The 24,349-nt window shown below is 42.9% G+C and overlaps 1 protein-coding gene across 3 annotated transcripts in view; it reads right to left on the bottom strand.

The window, feature by feature from the left end:
- The window catches only part of FAF1 (Fas associated factor 1), a 297,114-nt gene that overhangs the window by 100,274 nt on the left and 172,491 nt on the right, over positions 1-24,349 (bottom strand). For 2 of the 3 annotated variants that reach the window (XM_020788122.3, XM_078392865.1), the window contains exons 10-12: positions 17,993-18,119; positions 16,920-16,983; positions 16,244-16,325 (exon numbers count right to left, since the gene is read on the bottom strand). In XM_020788122.3, coding sequence (XP_020643781.1) covers positions 16,244-16,325; positions 16,920-16,983; positions 17,993-18,119 — 273 coding nt within the window. The remainder of the gene's footprint in view (positions 1-16,243; positions 16,326-16,919; positions 16,984-17,992; positions 18,120-24,349) is intronic. The other variant, XM_020788123.3, reaches the window with a different exon arrangement.

Below are 24,349 nucleotides of genomic sequence, written 5' to 3' on the forward strand. Positions count from 1 at the left end.
TTTCAAGATTGATTTGAGAGTAGGGTGGGAGAAGAGACGTGTGGAGTCTGAGTCATGAAGCTGAAAGGAAACTATAGTCGAAACATATACTTTAAGGGTGGACAAAACCAGACCATAATCAAATAGATAACGTAGATATTGAAGTAATGTAAACAGAGAAACTGGGGAAATTTGAAGATGCCTGACTTGAGCAAATTTCATGAAATTCTTCCATTTGTACTTATAGAGGAGATTAGTAGAAGGCTTTCTTGCTTTATTTAAGACCTCTTTGATCGACGGGAGATCCTCCATGCTGTAAGATGTAGTGATTTGAGATCTGGGTGAAGGATGTTGCCTGCATCTTGTGTAAGGAGATGTGGGAGGAGAGGTAGTTTGAGGACATCCATCACCATCGTCGTGAGTGTGGAGAAGCAGGACTGACGAGGCCACCACAGTGCAATGAATATTGCCTCTGACCTCATCAGACGAGCCCTGATCAAGGTTTTCTGTTTGAGTGGGATTGGTGGAAAGAGGTACAGGAGGCCTGGCTCCCAAGGAATCATAAAGGCATCCCCGAGAGAGTCCTTGCCCTGTCCTGCATGAGAAGCGTATCTGTTGCATTTTTTTGTTGTTATAGCTCGCAAATATGTCCATCGTGGAAATCCCCCATCAGTTGCACAGTGAGAGGTAAGTCTCTTCGTCTAACTCCCACTCATAGGTTTGTCCTGTCAGACGGCTCAGCTTCTCCGCTAATTCGTTGCCCCATGCTGAGACATGGATCGCTACCGGGAAGATGTGGTGGTGATAACACCATTCCCATAGGTGTACTGCAAGGAACAGAAGGGACCTGGAGCGCATCCCCCCCCATTTGTTGATGTAGTACATGGTCGTGGTATTGTCCGTGATGACTTGTACACCACGACCTTGTATCAGGGGGAGGAAAGCCTTGAAAGCTTTTATGACTGCCAGGATCTCTAAGTGGTTGATGTGGAGATTCCTGGTGTGATGGGACCAGAGTGTATGTATTTGGTGGCGTCCGCAATGTGCTCCCCATCCCATGGGACTTGCATCCGTAGTGACCTGAACAGTAAGTTGTAGGGGCCAAAATGGTCTGCCAATCAGCAGATGTGGAGGGAAGCTCCACCACTGCAGTTGTTGCACAAGTTCGGGTGTGACAAGGAGATGCTTCATTGGGTTGTCTTGTACAGGATTGAAGAGAGCCAGAAACCAGGTCTGAAGAGACCGCATTTTCAGTCGTGCATGTGCCAATCCAGGTGTTGTGGAGGCCATAAGGCTGAGCAGATGTTGTGCATGTATTGCAGAAACATGTGCATGTGGACAAAATTTGTGTAGAGCCTTGTTGATCTTTTGTATACATTCTGGAGGAAGAAAGATCCGGGCCTTGACAGAGTCTAGCCTCGTACCTATGTAGTCCATCACTTGAGATGGTATGAGGTGCAACTTTTTGCTGTTGATTGAAAGGCCGAGGTTCTCCAGAGTGTGAAGAATGAATTTGGTGTCTCGTAGGGCTCGACGTCTCGATGGGGAGACCACTAGCCAGTCATCTATATAAGAGTAGACCTGGATGCCTTGGAGACGAAGGTAAGCCGCTACTGGAGCCATGCACTTCGTAAAGGTTCTTGGAGCTGTTGATAGCCTGAACGGAGGAGCCCGGAATTGATAAATGGTGTTCTGAAAAATAAACCGAAGGTATTTTCTGTGATTGGGATGGATTGTTATATGGAAGTAAGCATCTTTTAGATCCACCACCACAAACTAATCTCTTTTTCTTAGCAGGTGGATGATAGAGTCCAGTGTGACCATTCGGAAGCGTCGTGGATGAAGGTAAGTGTTCAGTACCCTGAGGTCGAGGGTGGGTCTGATTCCGCCGTCCTTTTTTGGAATGGCGAAATAGCAGGAGCAGAACCCATTTTTTATGTTCCTCAGAGGCACTTCTTGAATGGCTTGCTTTTGCAGAAGAGCGAGAATCTTTTCTTCTAGGACAGGATCGAAGGACGTAAGCTTGACTTGTCTCAGATGGTAGCAGAATCGAATAATGTTTAAGACCCAAGAGTCTTTTGTGATGCTTGACCAATTGTGAAGAAATGGTAACAGTCAAGTTGCTTGATCAGTTCCAAATGGTGTTGTGGTGAAGTCAAAGGTACTGCTTTGATTTCTTTGCTGGTGGCTCGTAGGATTGTCGTCGTTGTGAAGATTGTGGACGGAAGGTGGAGGTGGAAGATGAAGCCTGGGATGACCTAACTTGGTTCTGATTTCTGAAAGAACGGTAAGATTGAGATGTTTGTTGGTATTGCTGAAGGTATTGCTTACGTCATTGGTACTTGTTGTATCTAGGCTTTTGCTTAATAGTATATGATTCTGGCATTTTCTTTATTTTGTGCAGGTTCTCCAAGTTGTCATCAGTTTTTTCATTGAAGAGGCTGTTTGCATTGAAAGGTAGTTTCTCAATTCGTGTCTTAATGTCCTCTATGATGTTAGACGATTTCAACCATGCATGCCTTCTCAAGGTGACAGCTGACATGAATATTTTTGATGCTGCACTTGCTGAATGACAGGATGATAGACTTTGATGTTTGGAGACTGTGAGAGCTTCTTCGTAGGTGTTGAGGAAGCCTTGTCTAATGTCCTCAGGGACAGCTTGAACAGCTGGAAGGACTCTTAGCCAAAATTGTATGCCCCCATAGCTGTTAGGTAATTTGTAACACAGAGTAGGAATGTAGTCAGTGAGTATATTTTTCTGCCTAAACTTCCAATTTCCTCCCTTCTCTATTTGTGGGTGTCACATGAGATCTCCCTGTTGATCTTGAAGAGCTCAACTCCACAATCAGCGAGTTTGGAATTGGGTGCTTTACTAGAAAGTTAGTATCAGTTCCATGGGTGCGGTAGAGGTTCTCTGTACATCGAACCACAGGAGTAGAAGTAGAAGGCTAATTCCAAGACTCTTTTATAAGTTCCATCAGGGCTGGAATAAATGTAAGACTCAGTGGTGGGGTCCTCTCCTGATTTATGTCCCCGAATATAAGGACTTCTGTAGGGGGAGTTGGTTGTTCAGTTTGCATCTTAAGTGTTTTGGCCATCCTGGAGATCATCTGGACATAAGACGAAAAATCCTCCAAAGGAGAGGACAGATGAGGATCTCCAGCATCTGACTCCAGTGGCTTTCCCCCAACAGGTACTTCTACGGATGCTTCAGAAGGGATGTCATCCTCTGGACCAAAGAAGCCAGTAGAAAACATTTCCTCCTGCTCAGATGTAGAAGGTAAGCGATGCCTTTTTGAGCATTGTTTTTTGACTTCTTGTCCAGACGTTCAAGGCTCTTGAGTGGTATGAGTAGCCGTCGATATCGAATGAGGGACCTTAGAATGAGTAGGAACTTCAGTCTTCTTAGTGAGTCGTTTAGTTGTCTGAGATGTGTCGACGTCACGGTGTCTTCGACGCCAATGCCTAGGTGGTGACGTCAAGGGAGAGGATGAAGAGGAAGAGGCATAGATATATTTAACCTTCCTCCTCTTCCTACGATGATCGCTCGAGGTCGAAGAAGAATTAGTGTCAGTGTAATCTCGACACCGCCGATGGCGATGTCTTTTACGATCAATGTCGACATAGTCGGAATGTCGTACTTCGACCTATGTCAACATAGTTTCCCTCATCTGAGACAAAGGCTGGAAAAACCTCATCGTCTAACTCCCACTCATGCATCTGATACGGTAGATGGCTCAATCTGTCGGCTAACTCGTTGTCAGTCGTGGACACATGAATAGCTACTGGGAATACATGATGGAGATAGCACCACTCCCAGAGATGGACTGACAGATATAGTAGGGATTTGGATTGAGTCCCTCCCTGTTTGTTGACATAGCACATGGTCGTGGTATTGTCCATGATTAGTTGTACACCACGACCTTGTATGAGTGGGAGGAATGCTCTGAAGGCTTTTATTACTGCAATCAGTTTGAAATGGTTGATGTGCAGAGAAGCTTCCCCGCAGTGGGCTCCCCAGTCTGTTGGGCTGGCATCGGTTATGACCTGACATGTCAGCCTCAGGGGACGAAAGGGTCTTCCCACTTGCAAATGTGGTTGAAATGTCCACCATTGTAGTTGTTGAGCAAGCTATGGTGTGACAAGTAGACGTTTGTGACGACTGTCGTGTAAAGGATCGAAAAGTGTCATCAACCATGACTGCAGAGACCGCATCTTGAGCCTGGCATGAGACAACGCACAAGTTGTTGAATCCATCAATCCTAAAAGATGCTGTGCATGCCTTGCTGATACTGTTGCATGAGGTTTGAACTTGTGAATCGCTTTCTCTATTTTCTTTATGCGCTCTGGGGGAAGGTACATACGAGCATCCAATGCATTGAGTCTCGCCCCTATGTAATCTACCACTTGAGATGGTGTCAAGTGGGATTTCTTGTGGTTGACAGATAGACCGAGAAACTTCAACATGGTGAGAGTCATTTCTGTATCCCTCAGAGCCTTTCTTCTGGATGGGGAGATAATCAGCCAGTCGTCTATATATGGATAGACCTGTACCCCTTGGAGGTGAAGATGGGCAGCCACAGGGGCCATGCACTTGGTGAATGTCCTAGGAGCTGTCGAAAAACCGAATGGGAGGGCGACATACTGGTAAATGGTGTCTTGAAATATTAGCTGAAGGTACTTCCGATGATTTGGATTAATCGTAATGTGGAAATATGCATCCTTCAAATCTGCCACAACAAACCAATCCCCTTTCTTCAACAGGTGGAGAATCGACTCCAGGGTGACCATTCGGAATCGACGAGGACGAAGGTAAGTGTTTAGGTCCCTTAGGTCTAGAATGGGTCTTAGTCCTCCATCCTTCTTGGGCACAACGAAGTACCGAGAGTAGAAACCTCTTGCTATGTCCCAATTTAGGACTTTCTGGATAGTATCTTTCTCTAGCAAGGTGAGAATCTCTTCCTCTAGAACAGGATCGAATGATGTATGTTTGACCTGTCCTAAAGGAGGCAATTCTGTAAATTCCAGATGGTAGCCTGAGTGTATAATGTTTAAGACCCATGCATCTTTTGTAATAATCCAATTTTGAAGAAATGGAGAGAGGCGAGTAGTGAGAGCCTTGTCTGGTGGAAGTAGACGAAAGTCAAAGATCCTGTCTTGATTTCTTCCCTGCAAGTTTATAAGAATGCCTATGATGAGTGGACTGAGATCAAAATCCAGAGGAAGAAGCCGCAGGTTGTGCCAGTCGAGATTGGCTTGGCTGCTTGTAAGAACAGTAAGTGTGAGTTCTTTGCTGATAAGGTTGCTGTGCATATTTGGGACACCACTGAAACTTGCCATATTTTGGCTGTTGTTGTATTGAATAGGATTTTGCTGTCTTCTTACTTTTGTGCAAATGTTCTAAGTTACTATCCATTTTTTCATTGAATAAGCCTGAGGCATCAAAGGACAGATTCTCATTTCTGGTTTTGATTTCCTCCATAATGTTGGCAGACCTTAGCCATGCATGTCTTCAAAGTGTAATGAAAGAAACAAGGTTCTTAGCAGTGGCATCCGCCACATGGCGCAAAGCCAGACGTTGATGCTTGGATAAAGTTAGGGCTTCAGCATGGGCGTTAAGACAAAGTTGCCGTATATCTTCTGGTGCCACTTCCAAAGCTGGCAGAACTCTGGACCAGAGCTGTCTTTGATAGGCACCCATGGCAATCAGGTAATTGACTACCCTGAGGACAAATTTAGTCATGGAATACATGTGTCTTCCAAGCGCTTCGAGCTTCTTCCCTTCTTTATTGGTCGGGGTGACATGTCCTTTGGCAGGTGTTTTAGAGGCGCTAGACTCCACAACTAAGGAATTCGGCGCAGGGTGCTGGGTCAAAAAGGTAGTGTCAGCACCATGAACTCTGTAGAGGTTTTCAGTCCTTCTTGAGACCTGAGTAGTATTAGCAGGGTGCTCCCAATATTGTCGAATTAAATCCAGTAAATCAGGGATATATGCCAAACTCAGAGGAGGAGACTTTTCTTTATTGATGTCTCCAAATATGAGATTCTCCGAATTTTGAGGGGATTGAACAGTGTCCAATTTCAGTGTTCTAGCCATTTGAGCCACCATTTGGACGTAGGTTGTGAAATCCTCAGGAGGAGAGGAGGATTGGATATCAGCCAATTCAGACCCTAAGGTTTCACCTGTTTCAGGCATTTCTATAGAAGCATCTGATGTGGCTTCATCCTCATCAGGTGAGGATCCTGGTGGAAGGAGAGCCTCATGCTCAGTAGCAGGTTTTAAAGATTTGTGAGCATGGGTAACAACCTTTCCAGTAGAAGCAGGCTGCACTGAAGGTAATGTCTTCAGAGAAGACTGCTGGCTTTTGGATACATTAGAGGAGTCAATGTCAGTAGCTATTATGGTCTGACTGCGACTGCCGGTTGCGCCCTGTCCTTGTTGATGTTTCCATGGGGGGGATAAAGAAGAAGATGGAGAACAGTATCTCCCTCTGTGCCTCCTCCTCTTTTGGGCATGACAATCCCTCGATGCCGAAGAGGAATCTGATGAGTAAGATCTCCTCCTCCGGTGCCGACGTCTCTTGTGCCCGCGACTGCCGTCAGAACAGGAGGAGGAGGTTTCCCTCTGGCACCGATGCTTTTTTCTCTTCCCGAGTTCGAAGGAAAAATCCTCGTAGCCATGCCTGTGAGGGCAGCGGGGTTCCCTGGGAAGCACCACCAGTTCGTGTTCCTGGGAAGATTGTCGAGGAGACCTTAAGTGTTTGGTTTTCTTTGACTTCTTCCTGGGTGGAGAAGGAGAAGTCATAGACCTCAACACCAAGGAAGGACTTTTATCTGCCCACCCAGTAAATTCAGGGCTGTCCTGGGCTAGAGCCGAACTAGCAACAACATGGGCTAGTTGGCTTGCAGATGGAGATCTCTCCGCATCAACAGACAGTGGGTTTTGCTGGGTAGTAGGCAAAGACAGCCCTGCCTCAGAAAGAGATTCGATACCCCTCGAAGAGTCTTCCAAAATGGGAGATGGGACTGCAGCCGAAACGGGAGGAATGTCAAGGGAAGAGTCCTTTGCTTTAGCCTTCGGTTTTGATGGTGCTTTTCTCTGTTTCAGATCAGCAGAGTTGGCAGCCGCAGATGAAGAGGTTTGTTTAGTTTTGGTGGGAACCTTCTTCTTAGGCTTCTCAGCAGTTTGAGACAGTTGAGACTGGGGGGGACAACCCGAACCTCCAACCTCGCTGTAGAAGCAGACTGAACAGATTCCATTTCTGAGGGGTCTGTGGCCGAAAGTGCTTTGTCCCACAGATAATATTTTAAGTGCTGCTGGCAAGCCTTCAAGGAAGCCTTCTTAAATCTCCTACAATGTCTGCAAAACTCAGGCTGGTGCGATTCCCCCAGCCAGAAAACGCAAAGCCGATGTTTGTCTGAAAAGGGTGGCTTGCGAGAGCAAGAAGAACGACGGCTGAAGGGGCCAGACTGGGACATTAAAGCAGTTAAGTAGTTAGGGAAGTCCTTAAGTAGGTGCTAAATGGATTAGGACTGGCAGCACGTACCTCACAGCAGGAGGTTAACAGCCTGGGAATTTCCAATTAAGAGTACTCGCAGCAGAGAAACAGTCCAAGGTTGGGTCAGGAGAAAGACAGTAGACGAAAAACCAAGCCAAGTCAAAACCAGAAAATCAGAAAGGATGAAATATAATCAATTAGTAAGCTCTAACGAAAGGCTCCCAGCTTTCACGGCGGAAAAATGGAAACTAGAGCCTGAGGTGGGCGGAGCATGTGCTATGTACATCAAACTAAACTTTGTTACTTTTCTTAAGCTCTAGAAAATTCCGAGAGGCCAGCGCAGGTGCTGTCTTAACCCACTGGTGTGTATTCATAGAGGTCACAATGAAGAAGGTGTAACTTCCATTTGAGATGGTTTTGAAACAGACAGTGTTTTATCCCACAGAAAAAACTTGAGACGCTGTTGCTGGGCTTTCACTGCTGCTTTAGTAAATTTCTTGCAATGTTTGCAGGAATGAGGCTGATGGGATTTGCCTAAACAAAAAAGGCAGCGATTGTGACCATCAGGAAAAGGGAGCTTGCGGGAACACAAAACGCACCTACTGAAAGGTCCGAAGCGGGACATAAGCAGGGTAAAAAATAAGGTAGGTAAGTCTCACGATCACTGAAGAACTTAAATGAAGCCGCTGCGGTGAGGAAAGAAGGTGGGAAAATGAGGCAATCTGGAGGCAATCAATCCAAAACAGAAATTGAAGAATAGTCAGACAGTCTGTAATCAGGGGCAACAGAGAGTTTGAATAGCCAAAGGAAGTCCGAGTCAAATAACCGTAAATCAGTAGGAATTAAGACTAATTAAGTAGCTCAAGATCGAGAGGTTCCAGTCTGGACGGCGGTAAAATGGAACTGAGGGCTGAGGCAGGTGGAGCATGCGCTATAGGGGCAACCTTAAACTTTGTTACTTTTCTCCAAAAGCTCTAGAAGATTCCGAGAGGACCAGCGCAGGTGCTGTCAAACCCTATTGTGTGCATTCACAGAAGCCACAATGAAGAAGATTAAATCATCATGTTATGATAGCCCAGATTTCCTCTTTCTCAGTCCTTGTGCCATCCAGAGCCAGTTTACAAAAGCATTTCCAGCTCACATTTAGTACATTGAAGCATATTTCTAAACTAGAAGCATTAGTACTCATATTGTTTAATGCGGCAATCACTTTGGTGGACTATTTTAGAGCTGACTCTAGAAAAAGACAAAGTAGAACATTCACAATATGTAGCTGTTTCAAAAACATGACTCCACACAAGTTTGCATTGATTTAGTTCTGTTTCTTGTTCCAAAGACAGATAGTTGTACTTATGAATAAATGTAGCTGCCCCACATTGATTAAAATCATAAGCCCCTCTAAATCAGTAATGTCTACTAGAGCAGGTCTCTAAGCATTTAGGTAGGTCCCTCCCAGCTGTGAAACCACAGATCCTGAAGATGTGAATTCCCACTACATATAGATGTTTCTAGTCCAGGTGTGGGAAACCTCAGACACAGCTGGACAAATTGTTAAGGGGACCGTTTACCTAAGTTAAATATTTCTGGTCCTGTTCTGGGTTGCACCAGCATAATTTTACATTATAGGATTTTGCCCACTGAGATCCTGTTTACAGTATATCTGGACAAGTTCACACTAAAATAATCTGTTAGTCTTTTAAGTGCTACACTATTTTCCCCCTTTCTCCACCCCTCTTTACTTTTGCCAACATGCTGAGAGAGATGAACAGAGCTCTTTTTTTAGAAAATTAAAACCTATGGGCTTCCATAGAGTATAGACGGCTGAGGAGCCTAATGCCGAGAGAGGCCCAGAAAGAAAGAACAAGAAACCTGGCCATCTTGGCAGTGGCCCCTCGACTATGGAACACCTTGCCACAGGAAATCACCCTGGCACCCTCGCTGGGTGTTTTTAAGAGTCATTTAAAGACTTGGCTCTTTAGGCAGGTCTTCCCTCCAGTCAACACTTGATTCTTTTTTCTCTTTAGTTTTCTTTTTCCTCCATCTTGAACTTCTAATTTGTTGATTTAATCATGTGATTCTTTTATGACATGTTTTGATAATTACAATGACAGATTTTATATGATTATACTTTATGATGTTTTATAACTGTTTGTAAGCCACCCCGAGTAGACTCTGTCTAGAGGGGCGGGGTAGAAGTCAAATAAACAAACAAACAAACAAACAAACAAACAAACAAACAAACAAACAAATAAATAAATAAATCTATCCCAGTTATGCTGATTGGCCTTGCTTGTGTAATGAGGATTTGTTGTAAGACCTTGTAAAAAATTAAGGTGTCACTGTGAGCTGAAGGATTTAGACCAGGGGTGTCCAACCTTTCACCTTCCCTGGGCCACATTAGAAAATGAAAAATTGGCTTGGGCCGCACATACATTTGGTTTGGGCCGCATGGGGGGGGCAGCCCTAGCTGTCCTCCGCAGCCCCGCTCCAAGCGTGCTTGCCAGCAGCTGCGATCTCAGACAGCAGAGGCTGCCAACTTTGACTCCGGTGGCTTTATGGGGCCGGGAGGGGGTCCACCTATTGATGGGGACGGCGCAATGCAGTCACACAGCCCCCCCTGTCTCCTCCCCTCCCACTCCTTCCTTCCCTCTCTTCCCCTCAACTGTTGTGATATGCCCCGGACACATTCCGGCTGCAAGCGCCGGCAGTGTAACTTGAAACTTTGGAATGTCTTTAAAAATAAAAAATTACACTGGGCCGCATTACGACTGACCTGGGCTGCATGCGGCCCTCAGGCCGCGGGTTGGACAAGCCTGATTTAGACAGTGAGCCTGAGTGATGGTTACATCCCATTATCGACTTGTATTTTATGAGAGATATCAGTGTCAACCTCAAGTGGGATGGGTTGAATTGATCTTGGTAACTTTTTGATGTAGAAGTCCATGGGTTCAAATCTAAACTCACCTGTGAGCTCACCTGATGACCTTATTCAGTCCAGCATCTTTAAATCTCCATATGTAATGTTGGAAAAAATTGAAGTGGTTTACGTTATAGAATGAATGCCAGAATTATGAAAATATTAAATCTTTTGAGCTCTTAGAAAAATAGGTTTCTCGCTTTATTATGAATATCCCAAAACATTAAGAACATCCCTTATGTTCTTATAGATAAGGTTTCTGTTTCTCTTTTCTTATATATAGGAAGGACATTCTCTTTCTACTTTTGTGCTATAAAACTATGAAACTATAAAACTCTAGCCACCTAGAGTGGTCGAAATGACTAGATAGGCGGGGTATAAATACAATAAATAAATAAAAATAAAATAAAAACTAAAATCCACACTTTGTCTATAATCCCAGCTAATTTATGTGCAAAAGTCACTAAGGACCTTAGATGTCTACTCTGTCTGCACAAAAACATTGAATCATTAGAAGAATGGGTAACTTCTGAGGGCCCTTCTACGAGCCCACTGGGGCTTTTACTCTGCTGCCCCAGATGTTACAACTCCCTGATATTATTTCCCCTATTGCCAAATTCCCTATGATTCTACTGGGAAACATTGTGCCATTTTCATAACAGAACTGCCGAGTGGCTAAGAGTGGAGACAATGCTATGAGTATGCATAGATATCCACTCATAGGTTTATCATGTGAAAGCAGCAAACAGAGAAGCTAAGGTTCAAGGTAAATCATATTTAAGTCTATATGTAAATTCAGATGGTGGTGTGACTCACTTCATCTGTTAGATGGCTTTATCTGCTGGATGAATCTTGTACTACTCATTTAGCAACTGACAATGAAAATCTTTATGTGGCAGTAAAAGGAAGGACAAAGGAATAGGCCTTTTTGTATTAGCCAAGAACACATGTTCAGTTAACATCTTTAAAAATCAACATGTTACTGTATCAGGGCTGCCCGTGGTGTAAGGGGGGCATCGCAAAATGGCAGGGTGAATCCCTCACCACATGGAGTATGAATCACTCATGCACAGTGCTGCAAACTATTATCATTCCACCCATCTGAAAATACATGAACTGCCTAATATACCCATACCACATACAAAATATAGTAATTTTGGAAACGTTTATATTATTTGTACTATTTATTAATTTAATTTATAATATGTACTGTGGCAAAAAAAGAAAAGAAAAGGGCAAAAAACAGTTACCAGTAATGCTTGTAAAAATGCTACAGTAGCAAAACTCAAATAAAAACATGAAAATGAAACATAAAAATACCTTAAAATACAGTTAAAAGTACACAAATTAAAAAGAAATGATAATGTGTATCCAGTTAAAACAACCTTCAACCTAGGTAAAACTGCAATAGACTATCTGAATAAAAAGGCCTCACATATGTTACACAAACCAAATCTAATCTTTCATCATATTTTCAAAAAAACTCCCCACTGTTTTCCCTATTAAGGAGAAACATGTACAAATAAACCAGTTCTTGCTCTATTGCTGAAGTTGAGTTCGTACCTAGTGCCTTCTGCTTAGACAACAGTGAAAATTTCCTAAGAAAAGGACAAGGTCTACAAGTACTCTTGGCTGCGAAGTGCTCCCAAATTAAATCAGTTTGAAGTGGTTTTCATTAAGATGGATTGAGTGTGGCATCGTGAGAAACACTTTATCAAATGTAGTGTTTTACTTAGTGATTAACTATATACCATTTGATGAAGCTCACCAAATCCTTTGTAATCCCACCACTCCAATAAACATTTAATGAGCATATAAGTTCAAAAAGCCTAGCAGAGGATTTAAACCTTCAATCTTGTTTTTATTTACTCTTCCAACTCAATTTCTCACTTGAAGTCAAGAATGCTATTGCTTGAAGCTCATTTGTTGCCCTGGTAAAATTAACTGCCCTCCACAGTTCAAATTAAAACATATGGTTTCAGATTTCAGTTATTTCTGAGGTAAAATATATGTTTTGGATTTTTTTAAAATTACTAATCTCTAATACTTGTATTTAATATAATGACCTTATTAGAAAAAAATCTCATTAGCATTTGGAAAGCACAAGTGTATCAACAACAAGGAAAATTATAGTATAGATGTTTAGTTTAATATATTATTTAATAAGTTATTTGATATTAATTTAGGAACTTATATAGATTTAAAAAATTGGCAACAGAGCTTTTCTTCTAGATTTAATGTTCCTTCTGGAAACAAAATAAGAGTAGAATATGTTGTCAGATTAGACATAGTCTTAATTATTGGCCCTGGAAATTTTATTCAAATAGAAAGCAACTGAAAACATTAAGAAGTCTAGTAATATGTTGAAATAATCAATTCTTGGATTCATACTGTATTTTTAAGGCTGCAGTCCTAGGCAGAGTTACCTCTTAAGAATATGCCTTGTAATATTATTCTAAAACTGCACTTTACTGTCATTGTCTTTATTAAAACTATTCACATTGAAGATTTAAGAGTACATTTGTATTTTTCTGGTAAACTGCCTGGTCTTGTCAGGGAGCTAAAACATATCTTTTTAAAAATTTTAATATTTATTTTTAAAAACTAAGGATAAGGTAAGGAGTACAAAAGGTAGAGGGGGATATGGGGAAAAAAGGGGGGAAGGAGAACACAAAAGGTACTGTCATCCAATTTGTTTGTTCATTTTGCAACATCAAGTCAACTTTTCGCCTTTCTACAATTTGATTGCCCTCCAAGTTTCAACTTACAATTACTTCTTAGTTTAATTCTATGTTATTCAAGCACTATCTGGTGACTCAAGCCATTTATATAATAAATTCCATCGTTCAGTTGCCTTTTGTATTGGACAGTCTTTCAACACTTCTGATAGAATATCTATTTTTGCTGCTTCCCATATCTTCTCAATGAGTTCCTCTTGTTTTGGTTTCTCCAAATTCTTAGCGTAAAGAATTCTGGCTGCAGTGACTATATATATAACTAGGTAGTTCTTTGTCTTATCTACAGTGGTGCCTCAACTTACGAACATCCCTACTTACGACTATGTCCCATATTTTGTGCCCAACTAATCATACATTCTTTTACTATCTCCATCTTGCATTTTAGTTTCAAACAAATAATCATACATTTTCTTAATTACTTTATCATTTGAGCCCAGTAGAAGTTTATTGAATATAGTTTGTTCTGTGTAAAAGCCCTCTTTTATCTTTTCTGTACCTAGATTCTACTTGTGCTCTGGATCACCAGTTTATATATATGGTTTGTATTTCTAACTATTCTTTGGACCTTAAATCACAATCATTTTAATAGATCTTGATATCTTAAATGTTTTGCTTCTGTCATGAGGTTAGGTTGTATAAAATCCTCTATGGGTGATACCCAGACTGGTGATTTTTGTTAAGTTTGCTGGATGATCTTTTTCCAAGTCCCTAGTAGGGCTCTTCTTATCATATGCGAGTTGAAACTTTTCTGCTCTTTATCTTTTTTGTACCATAGAAAAGCATGCCAACCTAACTGTAAATCATATCCTTCCAACTTGAGTAATCTATCACTATCTAAAGTTATCCATCCCTTCATCCAGACTAATACACAAGCTCTATAATACAATACCCAATCTGGGAGACCAAAACCTGCTCTTTGTTTGGCATCTTGCATTGCTTTGATTTTGATTCTTTTTTTTTTTATCTTGCCACACAAATCTCATGATTATCTTGTTAAGTTCTTGAAAAAAATGACTATTTTAATATTATGGGAACTGTCTGAAATAAAAATAAAATTTTAGGTAGAACTAAATTTTGATTATTGCTATTATTCCCATCAACAATAGCTGTAATTTGTCCCATCTCTCCAAGCTATTCTGTATCTCTTTAATCAACTTCATATTATTGTCTATGAATAATGTACTAGTTTTCTTTGTGATTTGGATCCCTAAGTATCTGACTTGCTTCTCTTCTTGAAAGTTCTAATTTCTGTCGTTCTTGATCTCTCATATTTTTAACAAGTATTTTTGTTTTCTTTTGGTTTATTTTCATTCCTGCTGTATCACCAAAATTCATCAGCATCTCCATCAGGTCTTCAATTGAGTCCATTGGATCTTCTAATATAATAACTAGATAATCTGCAAAAGCTTGGAGCTTAAAAGTATGACCTCTTAATTTCAATCTTTTTATTTCCTTTTTACCTCTAATTTGCTCAGTTAATATTTCTAAAGTAAGAATGAATAGTAACGGAGCTAAGACATACCTTAAATGAAAGAATACATTAAAATGAATTTAGAGAGGCAATTTCCAAGTAACATGGATTAGCCAAAATCGTACTGGGATTTTATGCCAGCATAACATAGGTAGCATAAAATCTGGAGGTGAATTTTCACTAGTTAAGGGATCATTGTAGGTATTATCTGTTGTGTGCTGAGCTGTGTTAACAATTATGCAAAAGAAGTCTACATTGATTTCTTAACTTGAGGCAACTGACCTCCAGACATTATTCCATTTGCATCATGCTTGTAAGTGTAACTAACAATATTTATACCATAATACACCCAACTGAAATTCGTCTGGCGCCGACGTTGATGACATTTCGGCACCAGGTCAAAACCTTCCTGTTCCAGAAGGCTTTTAATTGAAATAACAACTGCGGGTCCTGATGATGGCAATTTTAATTGTATTTTAATTGTATTTTAATTGTATTTTAATTGTATTTTAGTCATTTTATTGTATTGAATTTTAATTATTGTAAGCCGCCCAGAGACCTCTGGGTAGAGTGGGCAGCATATAAATTAAATAAATAAATAAATAAATAAATAAATAAATAAATAAATAAATAAATAAATATTGTACTCTTAATTTCAGAGTAATGCAAAGTAAATCCTGTAAGTTAAATTTGCTTCAATGGATCTTATGCTAAAGGGCTACAAATGGGATTATTTCTTTGTTTTATAAGAAATAATAAATTTTATAAGAAAACCCAATTCCTCATTAGCATTTTGTTTCCGCAGTTATCATGTATCAAATATATTATCAAATAATTTCAAAGAATAGAAAATATAAAAGTTAAGAGGCAGCTTAAATACTTATTGTGTGGGTATTCACCACATGGCAACAGAGACCTATCAGACTATAAGTTTCTTTTGTTCATTTACCTTATGAATGAGTAATATCCAAAGTGTCTTTTCCAGGAGTTTTCCAGGAGTGTTCAGCAGGGTTTTATCATAGAAACCCTCTCTGCAGTACTAACAAGCATTAGCTTGAGTGTCACTGCCATTACTTCCTCCACCAATGTCATGTTCAGCTACTACTGCTGCCTAGTAGCTGTGTTGAAAAGGGTGGATGCATTTTAGTCTGGTATCTCACCTATGACCATTCGGCCTTGGGTGAAACTACTAAAAGTCCAAGCTCAGAATGGAGTCTGGTTTCCTGATGGCATTGCTCTCAGCTTTGTCAACACACTCAAATCCCTTCAGCACATTAAAATGTGCATCTTAATTTCTTAATTTTCTTTGGAGTAATGGAAAGCAAAGTAATTTGTTATATTTCTTCTGGTTGAAGCATTCCTTATTGTTTCAAACTTTTCATAGCATTTTGAAAGGAGGTTTTAAGGGGGGTGGACAACTTCTGAAAAGTGCCTCCTCCCTGTTCTACTAAAGGAAGCGTCTATTGGATCACACGACCTTCTGTCAGTGGTGAGTAACCAACAGGATAGTACACAAGATCCAGTGGAGATGCCATAGTAATAGCAGTACATATTTGAAACAGAATAATATATAGTCTAGAAGGGATATTATACAGACATTTTATTCATCTCAGTAATGAAGTATTAAAAGTATACTTACATCTCGGGCCTTCCCATAGAAGGCCTCTTGAAAAGCAGCCTCTAATGACCCAATAAAAAATACTGGATGGCAGTCACCATATCTGTTTAAAGATAAAAAAATGTTTCAATCAAGTCTCTCTCCCCCCCCCCCCTCTCTCTCTCTCACACACACACACACACACACACACACACACACACCTCCCCCCATATTTTTAAAGGTATGTGAGTTGCATCCCATGCAAGAATCTCTACAGGATGTCAGACTACTTTGCATCTTTGAAGAAAAGAACTGGAAAAGGTTAAAATAGGATAATTTTTTATCTTATTGCAGACAGGCGGTCAGGACAGTAAAGTGCATCTCACAACAGAAATATAAAACTCACTTCTGACACAAGACTCTTTAAGTGCCCCCCCAGCAAACAGAGTATTGCTAATCTCAGCTGGTAAAGATATGTATTTGAGAACATCATGCCCAATGTAAGCACCATGGGATGTTACTTCAGACACTGCTCTTCTCTTTGTGTGGTCGTTCATCCTTCATACTATTTCCAGGTATTTGTTTTTTATTCTGTAGAATAACTCTAACTAAGCCCAATAGGGGGGCTCTCTCTCTCTCTCTCTCTCTCTCTCTCTCTCTCTGGATGTATGGATGTATGAATCATAAACACATAATTGTACATAATTTCAAGTCTAACCTTGAAGAAAATTCTGCTGTGAATTGTAATAAGGCATCTCCTTCGTTTTCAGCATTTTCTGGCACTAAAAAAAGAAAATAAAAATATTATAAATATGCATTAATATTAACATGCCCCTGAGGAGCACAGTAGGGGCTTTTTATTTGACAGTAAGGAATTCAGAGTTGTGGATTTTGCAACATAATGGGAATGTGGGGGTTGAAAATGTTCTCTCTTGATGCACAGTGGTTAAAGCAGAGATACAATACTACGTACAGTGGTGCCTCGCTTGACGACGTTAATTTGTTCCAGCAAAATCATCGTCAAGCGAAATAAAAAAACCCATTGAAACGCATTGAAATACCTGCTCGTCCAGCGAAGATCCTCCATATAGCAGCCATTTTCCGGTGCCTGTAATGCGAGGAATCCGTCCCTAACACAGTGGGGGGCCATTTTCTACAGCCGGCAGCCATTTTGAAACCTGACGATCAGCTGTTTTCTGATCGTCATAAAGCTAAAAATTGGTTCCCAAAGCAGGGAACCAAATGGCGTTAAGCGAAATTCCCCCATCTAAACATCGTTTTGCGATCGCAAAAGCGAGTGTAAAAACTTCAACGTTAAGCGAATTAGTCGTCAAGCGGGGTAATCGTCCAGCGGGGCACCACTGTAGTAGCAAAAACAGTCCCCTAAAAACCTATATGGTTACTCTAATACGGATGCTGGTGTATTTTTCCCTTATTACTGAAACTGCAGTAAACAGAGGATGAAATACTGTTGTGCAGTTACGTAAGCAATATAACTTTAGAAGCTAGCTGCCATAAGTAAGGAAAAAAATGTCTGTCAGCCATATATGTTACACACTGTATGTATGCAGCCAATTATACCTACAAAGATTTCAAACAGGCTTCAGAGACTTAAGATGAAACACCCAATTTTCAAAACCAAAAGTTTACATTCTGCCACTTCTAGATTGCCCTTCTTTTTCCAATCAGAGTTTGATAGTCCTTGGAACCCTGGAGAGTTCCATAGGAAGAAATTCATCCTCTAGACCCACCAAAGCTGCCCATTCTCACGTAAAGGATGACATTACTTACTCATTGGTGATTTCCTCAGTGCAGATGATGCCATACCAAACATCTCTCCATCATCCACTCCAAATTCTGTAGCATCTTCAAAGTCATCTCCATCACTGTCACTAACCATATGTACATCTGTGCACTGCTAATTTAATATAAATCATAGTTAATTACACGACTGAACAACCTCACATTTCAAAATTTCAGCATTAGTAATTATACCTGTGCTCTTCCATGTTCTTGGAGTATAAGCCCCAGATTCTTCCAAGAATTCCCCATGGAGGTTCAATCTGTAGACCTCTAAATTTTACCTCTCTGAAGAAAGATGTCCAGGTTATTTTTCTTCGACTGCCACATTCTCATTGGCTCCTCTGCTCTCTGCCTTCTGTTGTTAGTTTTTCCCTAGGAATTGTAATTCTTTGGGGGTGCCTGCTATGGAGCCTAAATGGGCAGCAAGTCTATAAATCCCAGCATCCATTGCACCCAGTAAGGCCTATTCCCTGCTGGTAAGTCAATCACCCCCACCATTTCATGACTGACCACTAGAGGCCAGACCCTTCTGGGCATGGAAGAAGCTGGTAGTGGTAATCTTGCTGCCCATTAGACTCTATAGAGCAAAGGTCCCCAACCTTTTTCGGACCGTAGACCGGTTGGGGGGGTGCAGGCTCTGTGCGGGTGGGCAGGGGCACCCCCGTGCCCGCGGGTGGGCATGTCACACTCATGGGTGGGTTATCGAGCTCGTAGAGGGGTGTGTTGCACTTGTGGGGTGGGTGTACTGCACCTGCGGAGGGGCATATCGCACTCATGTACATGCCCTCAAGTGCAAAACGCCCACCCGCAAGTGTGACATGCCCACCTGCGAGCCCTACATGCCCACCCTGTGAGCGTGACATGCCCCTCCACAAGTGTGACATGCCTACTCACAAGTGCGACATGTCCATCGTGCATGCATGTGGGGGGCGAAGATCAGTGTCTGCGGCCCAGTTCAAGGAAGCTCATGGACCAGGGGTTGGGGATCCCTGCTATAGAGGGTTTAAAGAAGTATGTAAAGAACTATATGTTACATAACAGCACTGATGTTACCTGTCTGTCATGGGTTTGGAGGGAAAGTTCCATCCTATGGGGAGTGGAAGGCGGGACATCAGGAGGAGGGGCTGTACTGTATAAATATGTGATGCCTGTGTGGTGAAGGGAGATGCTGAGACAAACTGTGAGACACTGGGTTGGGACGAAGCAGCAGCTGGGAAGAAGAAGCTGTTGTGGGAGTCTGTGTGTCTGACAGGGTACTACTGTGTGTCAGAGTACCAGCCTGAAAGGTTCAGGGGTCTGTTGGTTAGCCAGAACTGATGGGTTCAGGGTCTGTGCTTTAAGTTAAAGGTTCTAGGTGAACCAAACTGTATGCTTGTGTGTGTAAGAATAAGCCACGTTACTTTATTTTATTCACCTGATTGTTTTATTTACCCTGTTTGTATTTAAAATAAACCTTATTCTTTTATTGTTTAAAAATCCATCCCTGGTCTGTGTGACTTATTATAGGGAATGGTTGGTGGCAGCTTAGTAACTGTGTGATAGATCCCAGTAGGTCTGGGTTTGTCACATTGATTGGTGTCCAGCGTGTGGGATACGACTGGTCCAGTTGTCCAGCGGTCCAGCAAAGCCTTGGCAGGTGTGCCCAGAGCAAGGGGGGTCTAGTCAGGGACAGTCTGAGGCGCGTAGGTAATCTTCTAGGTGTACCTCACGGGGAGGTGCGCTAGTAGAAGAACGTGCCAACTGGGGAGACTTAGATTAAGGTGCTCTGAGGCAGCCTAGTTTTGGCGGGAAAACGCTGAGGCAAAACTGCGTAGCAACAGCGAGCTAGCTTGCCAGCTGAGAGGCCCAGCAGAGGGGGGTAGGCTCTGACTTGATACTGTTGCAAGTTAGTGCTGAAGAACAGCAGCAATCTCTAGGGAGAGCTGGTTCTGAGGCAAAAAGGAAAAAAAGTGGTCGTTTTATTCTGAGGCTTGACTTTTTAAAGTAGCCTGTTCTGAGGGGGGATTATGCCCTTGACTCGAAGCCAGATAGCAGACATGAGTGAAGTGAAAGACCCCCAGATTGACCAAGGTTCTGAGGATGAATTTGGCTCAGTGCAAGGTGACAGCACAGGAGAGCAGGACCCAGAACTCAGAAAATTGCTCATAGCCCAACAGCATGAACTGAGGATGAGGCAATTGGAAAAAGAAGAAAGATTAGAGAGAGAGAAAATTGCTCTGGAAAAAGAAAGAATGGCGTTTGAATTAAGAAAACTGGAAATGATGAACCAGAACAATAATAACAATAGGGATTCTGAGGGAGGCCAGTTGTCTAAAGCTGACCTGAAGAAATTCCCTGTGTACCACAAGGGAGATTGTCCTGAGGTGTTCTTTTCCTTAGTGGAAAGAGCGTTTGTGGACTTCTCAGTGAGGGAAACTGAGAAGATGACCATCATGCGATCTTTAATCAGTGGTAGCCTGGCTGAGGTTTATGCCGAGATGCCTGAGGAACGGATGAAAGATTTTGCAGAGTTTAAAAAACTGGTGTTTGCCAGACATGGGATAAATGCAGAGCAGCTGAGACAAAGATTCAGGTCCCTCACTAAAAAACCAGAACAGACTTTTACCCAAGTGGGGGCCCAAATGGTGAGGCTGCTTGAGAAATGGCTATCGCAGGAGGGGACAGAGACCTATGAACAGCTTAAAGACTTGATAGCCCTGGAACAGTTCTATTCAGTTCTGCATGGGGAATTGAAATTCCAGGTGAGGGAAAGGAAACCGAAATCTGTGGCAGCAGCCGCAGAAATCGCGGATTTTATCTCCCAAATAAGAAAGCCCTTGGGTGAGGGGAAATCTGTAGGTAAACCCAAAGAAACCTACAGCAAGTACTCTCAGGGACCAGGGAAAAGCCAGCAAGGGGGAGGGGCCCATGGTGAAGGGAAGCCCTCAGGCATGAAACCAAGCCCTCAGAATTTGGAGGGAAAACCGAAACCAGAGGAGAGAGAATCCAAATACACTAGAAAATGCTATTTCTGTCAGGGAAAGGGTCATCTGATCTCAGAATGTGAGAAATTGAAGCAGCTAAAAGGAATGGTGCCTCAGAATTCTAGTGGGACCAAGCCAAAAGCTGTGTTCTGTGTCCAGAAAGAGCAAGGCTCAGTGTCACAGAGGGAGCCTGTTGCCATGGCTACTCAGTCTGGGACAGCTGCCTCTGCTGATCAGGCTGAGGAAAATGGTCCTCTTCTGGAGGTAAAGCGCTGCTTGCTGATAAAAACAGATTCTCAGTTGTTTGAGACAGCAGGGGTGGACGTAGGAATACTGGACCGTCAGTATAGGGGGCTGCGGGACACTTGTTCCCAGGTAACCCTGTGCCATCCAGATATCATCCCTAGGGAGTTTATAATCCCAAATGAGAGCATGAAGGTGGCAGGGATTGAGGGGCAGATAATCTCTCTGCCAGTAGCAGAGGTACCTGTCAACTTTCAAGGCTGGAGGGGAGATTGGCGGATAGCGATTTCATCGACTCTGCCAGCAGCCGTGCTCGTGGGAAATGACCTGGCTGAACATGTGAAACGGGTGCTAGTGATTACACGCTCACAAGCCACCACAGGGACAGTTCAGGGGGGTAATGATGAGCCAGAGACGGAAGCAGGTGGGGGAAGTTCAGAAGCTGTGGTGGAAACCTTAACCACAGACAGCAGATTTGGACAGGAGCAAAAGGCAGACGCCACTCTCCAAAAGTGTTTTGAACAGGTGACTGACGCCCAGCTAACACCTGAGACCCCAGTGAGATTTCTGGAGAAAAAGGGGATTTTATATAGAGAAACCCTGAGGAATATCTCAAAAGGGGGAGATGGGATCAGAAGTCAGCTGGTGGTACCTGAAAAGTATCGCCCCATGATCTTACAAAGGGGGCACTCTGACAGGTTTGCTGCACACTTAGGGGTCAACAAGACACAGCAGAGAATCACACAGAATTTCTACTGGCCTGACATAGGGAAGCAGATCAGGGAGTTCTGTAAACAATGTGATGTGTGTCAAAGGCAGGGGAATAACCGCGACAGGACCAAAGCAAAGTTGTGCCCTTTGCCTGTGATTGACACTCCGTTCAAATGCATAGGGGTGGATATAGTGGGACCTTTGCCCAAGGCCACAAAGAGGGGGAACAGGTTCATTCTAACAATTGTGGACCATGCCACAAGGTATCCTGAAGCCATACCCTTGACTAACATTGAAACTAACACAGTGGCCGATGCTTTGGTGGGGTATATGTCCAGGATGGGATTTGCCTCAGAGATAATCACAGATTTGGGCGCATCGTTCACATCAAAGCTCATGAAACGCTTATGGCAGATCTGTGGAATTAAGCACAAGGAAACCACTGCTTATCATCCTGAAAGCAATGGGTTAACTGAGAAGTTCAATGGGACTCTAATGCGCATGATTAGGGCTTACTTGGCAGAGAATCCAAACAATTGGGACCAGAAGCTGCAATCCCTTTTGTTTGCTTATCGGTCAGTGCCACAAGCCAGTACCGGGTTTAGTCCATTTGAACTTCTATTTGGGAGAAGGGTGAAAGGGCCCCTTGATTTGATCAAACAAAATTGGGAGCAGATCACCCAGGATGACCCACAAGACGTTGTGACTTACATAGACACCTTGATGAATGACCTAAAGCGAAATCTAGAGCTGGCAGCAGAAAACCTGCAAGCGCAGAAGGTCAAACAGAAAACATGGTATGACCGCAAAGCTAGAGAGAGGCACTTTGACCCAGGGGAGGAAGTGCTCTGGCTTAGGCCCTGCAGAGAGAATAAACTGCAGCTCAAATGGGCAGGACCATATAGGGTCATTTCCAAGATGTCAGACCTGAACTACCTAATAGAGCAGGAGGAGAACCAAGCAAGGAGGGTTGTTCATGTGAATGCCCTAAAACCCTACTACAGAGGGGAACAGAGGGTTCTATTTGCTATAAAAGCAGCTGAGAGTGAGGAAGCGGAATTACCCTTCTGGGAGGGTAGAGGGGAAGTAAAATACAACCCAGAGGAGGTAAAGATCAGTCCTGCACTCACCCAAGACCAGCAGCAAGAACTAAAAATGCTGCTTAGTAAATATCAACAGGTGTTTTCCAACAAGCCGGGGATAGTGAAGGGAGTGATGCATCGGATCCACACAGGGGATGCACCCCCGCAGGCAGTATCCCCATACCGAGTAACGGGACCCTATAGGGACAAGGTGCGGAAGGAGCTGGACGAGATGCTGAGGGAGAACATAATCGTCCCCTCTTCTAGTCCTTGGTCCTCTCCGATAGTCCTTGTGGACAAGCCTGATGGGAGCATTAGGTTTTGTGTTGATTACAGGAAATTAAACCGTGTAACCACTCCTGATGCCTACCCAATGCCCAGGCTAGACAACCTGATCGAAACCATAGGGGGTTGTCAGTTCATCTCATCATTGGACCTGGTAAAGGGATATTGGCAATTAAGAATTGATCCCAGGGATCAAGAAAAGACTGCCTTTTGCAGCCCTTTTGGTCTCTATGAGTTTCGAGTCCTGAGCTTTGGTCTCAGAAATGCACCAGCCACATTCCAAAGGCTGATGGACCAGACCTTGGCAGGGCTCAGTGACTTTACAGTGGCCTACATTGACGACATAGGGATCTTCAGTAATACCTGGGAAGATCACCTGATACACCTGGAGTTAGTGCTGCAGAGGTTAAGTGCAGCAGGGCTAACAGTAAAGGCCAGCAAGTGTCAGCTGGGTAGCCCAGAAATAAAATACTTGGGTCACATGGTAGGGGGAGGAATGATAAAACCCCTGGAGGCCAAAATAGAAGCTGTTCGTGATTGGCCTAGACCCAACACCAAGAAAAAAGTCAAATCATTTCTTGGGTTGGTGGGCTACTACAGAAAGTTCATCCCGAGGTTTAGCGAGATTGCGGCTCCGCTGACCGATCTGACGAGGAAGACGGCTGATGACCGCATCCCGTGGACCAGCGACTGTGAGGCGGCGTTCCAGAGGTTGAAGGAGGCGTTAATCAACTATCCTGTCCTGCGTGCTCCAGACTTCGACCGGGAGTTCATCATCTACACCGATGCGTCTAACAGCGGGGTAGGAGCAGTTCTGTGCCAGGAGGATGAGAATGGTGACCAGCATCCGGTATCCTACCTGAGTCGGAAACTTCAAAAAGGTGAGAGACATTTGGCAACCGTGGAGAAGGAGTGTTTGGCCATAGTCTACGCGATCCAGAAGGCCAAGCCTTACATCTGGGGAAGACATTTTATTCTATGTACTGACCATTCACCATTGCAATGGTTAAAGACAATGAAAACCCACAATAGCAAACTTATGAGGTGGGCTTTAAACCTAC

This window comes from Pogona vitticeps, chromosome 4 (genome assembly GCF_051106095.1).
Source record: "Pogona vitticeps strain Pit_001003342236 chromosome 4, PviZW2.1, whole genome shotgun sequence".
Classification (NCBI taxonomy): domain Eukaryota; kingdom Metazoa; phylum Chordata; class Lepidosauria; order Squamata; family Agamidae; genus Pogona; species Pogona vitticeps.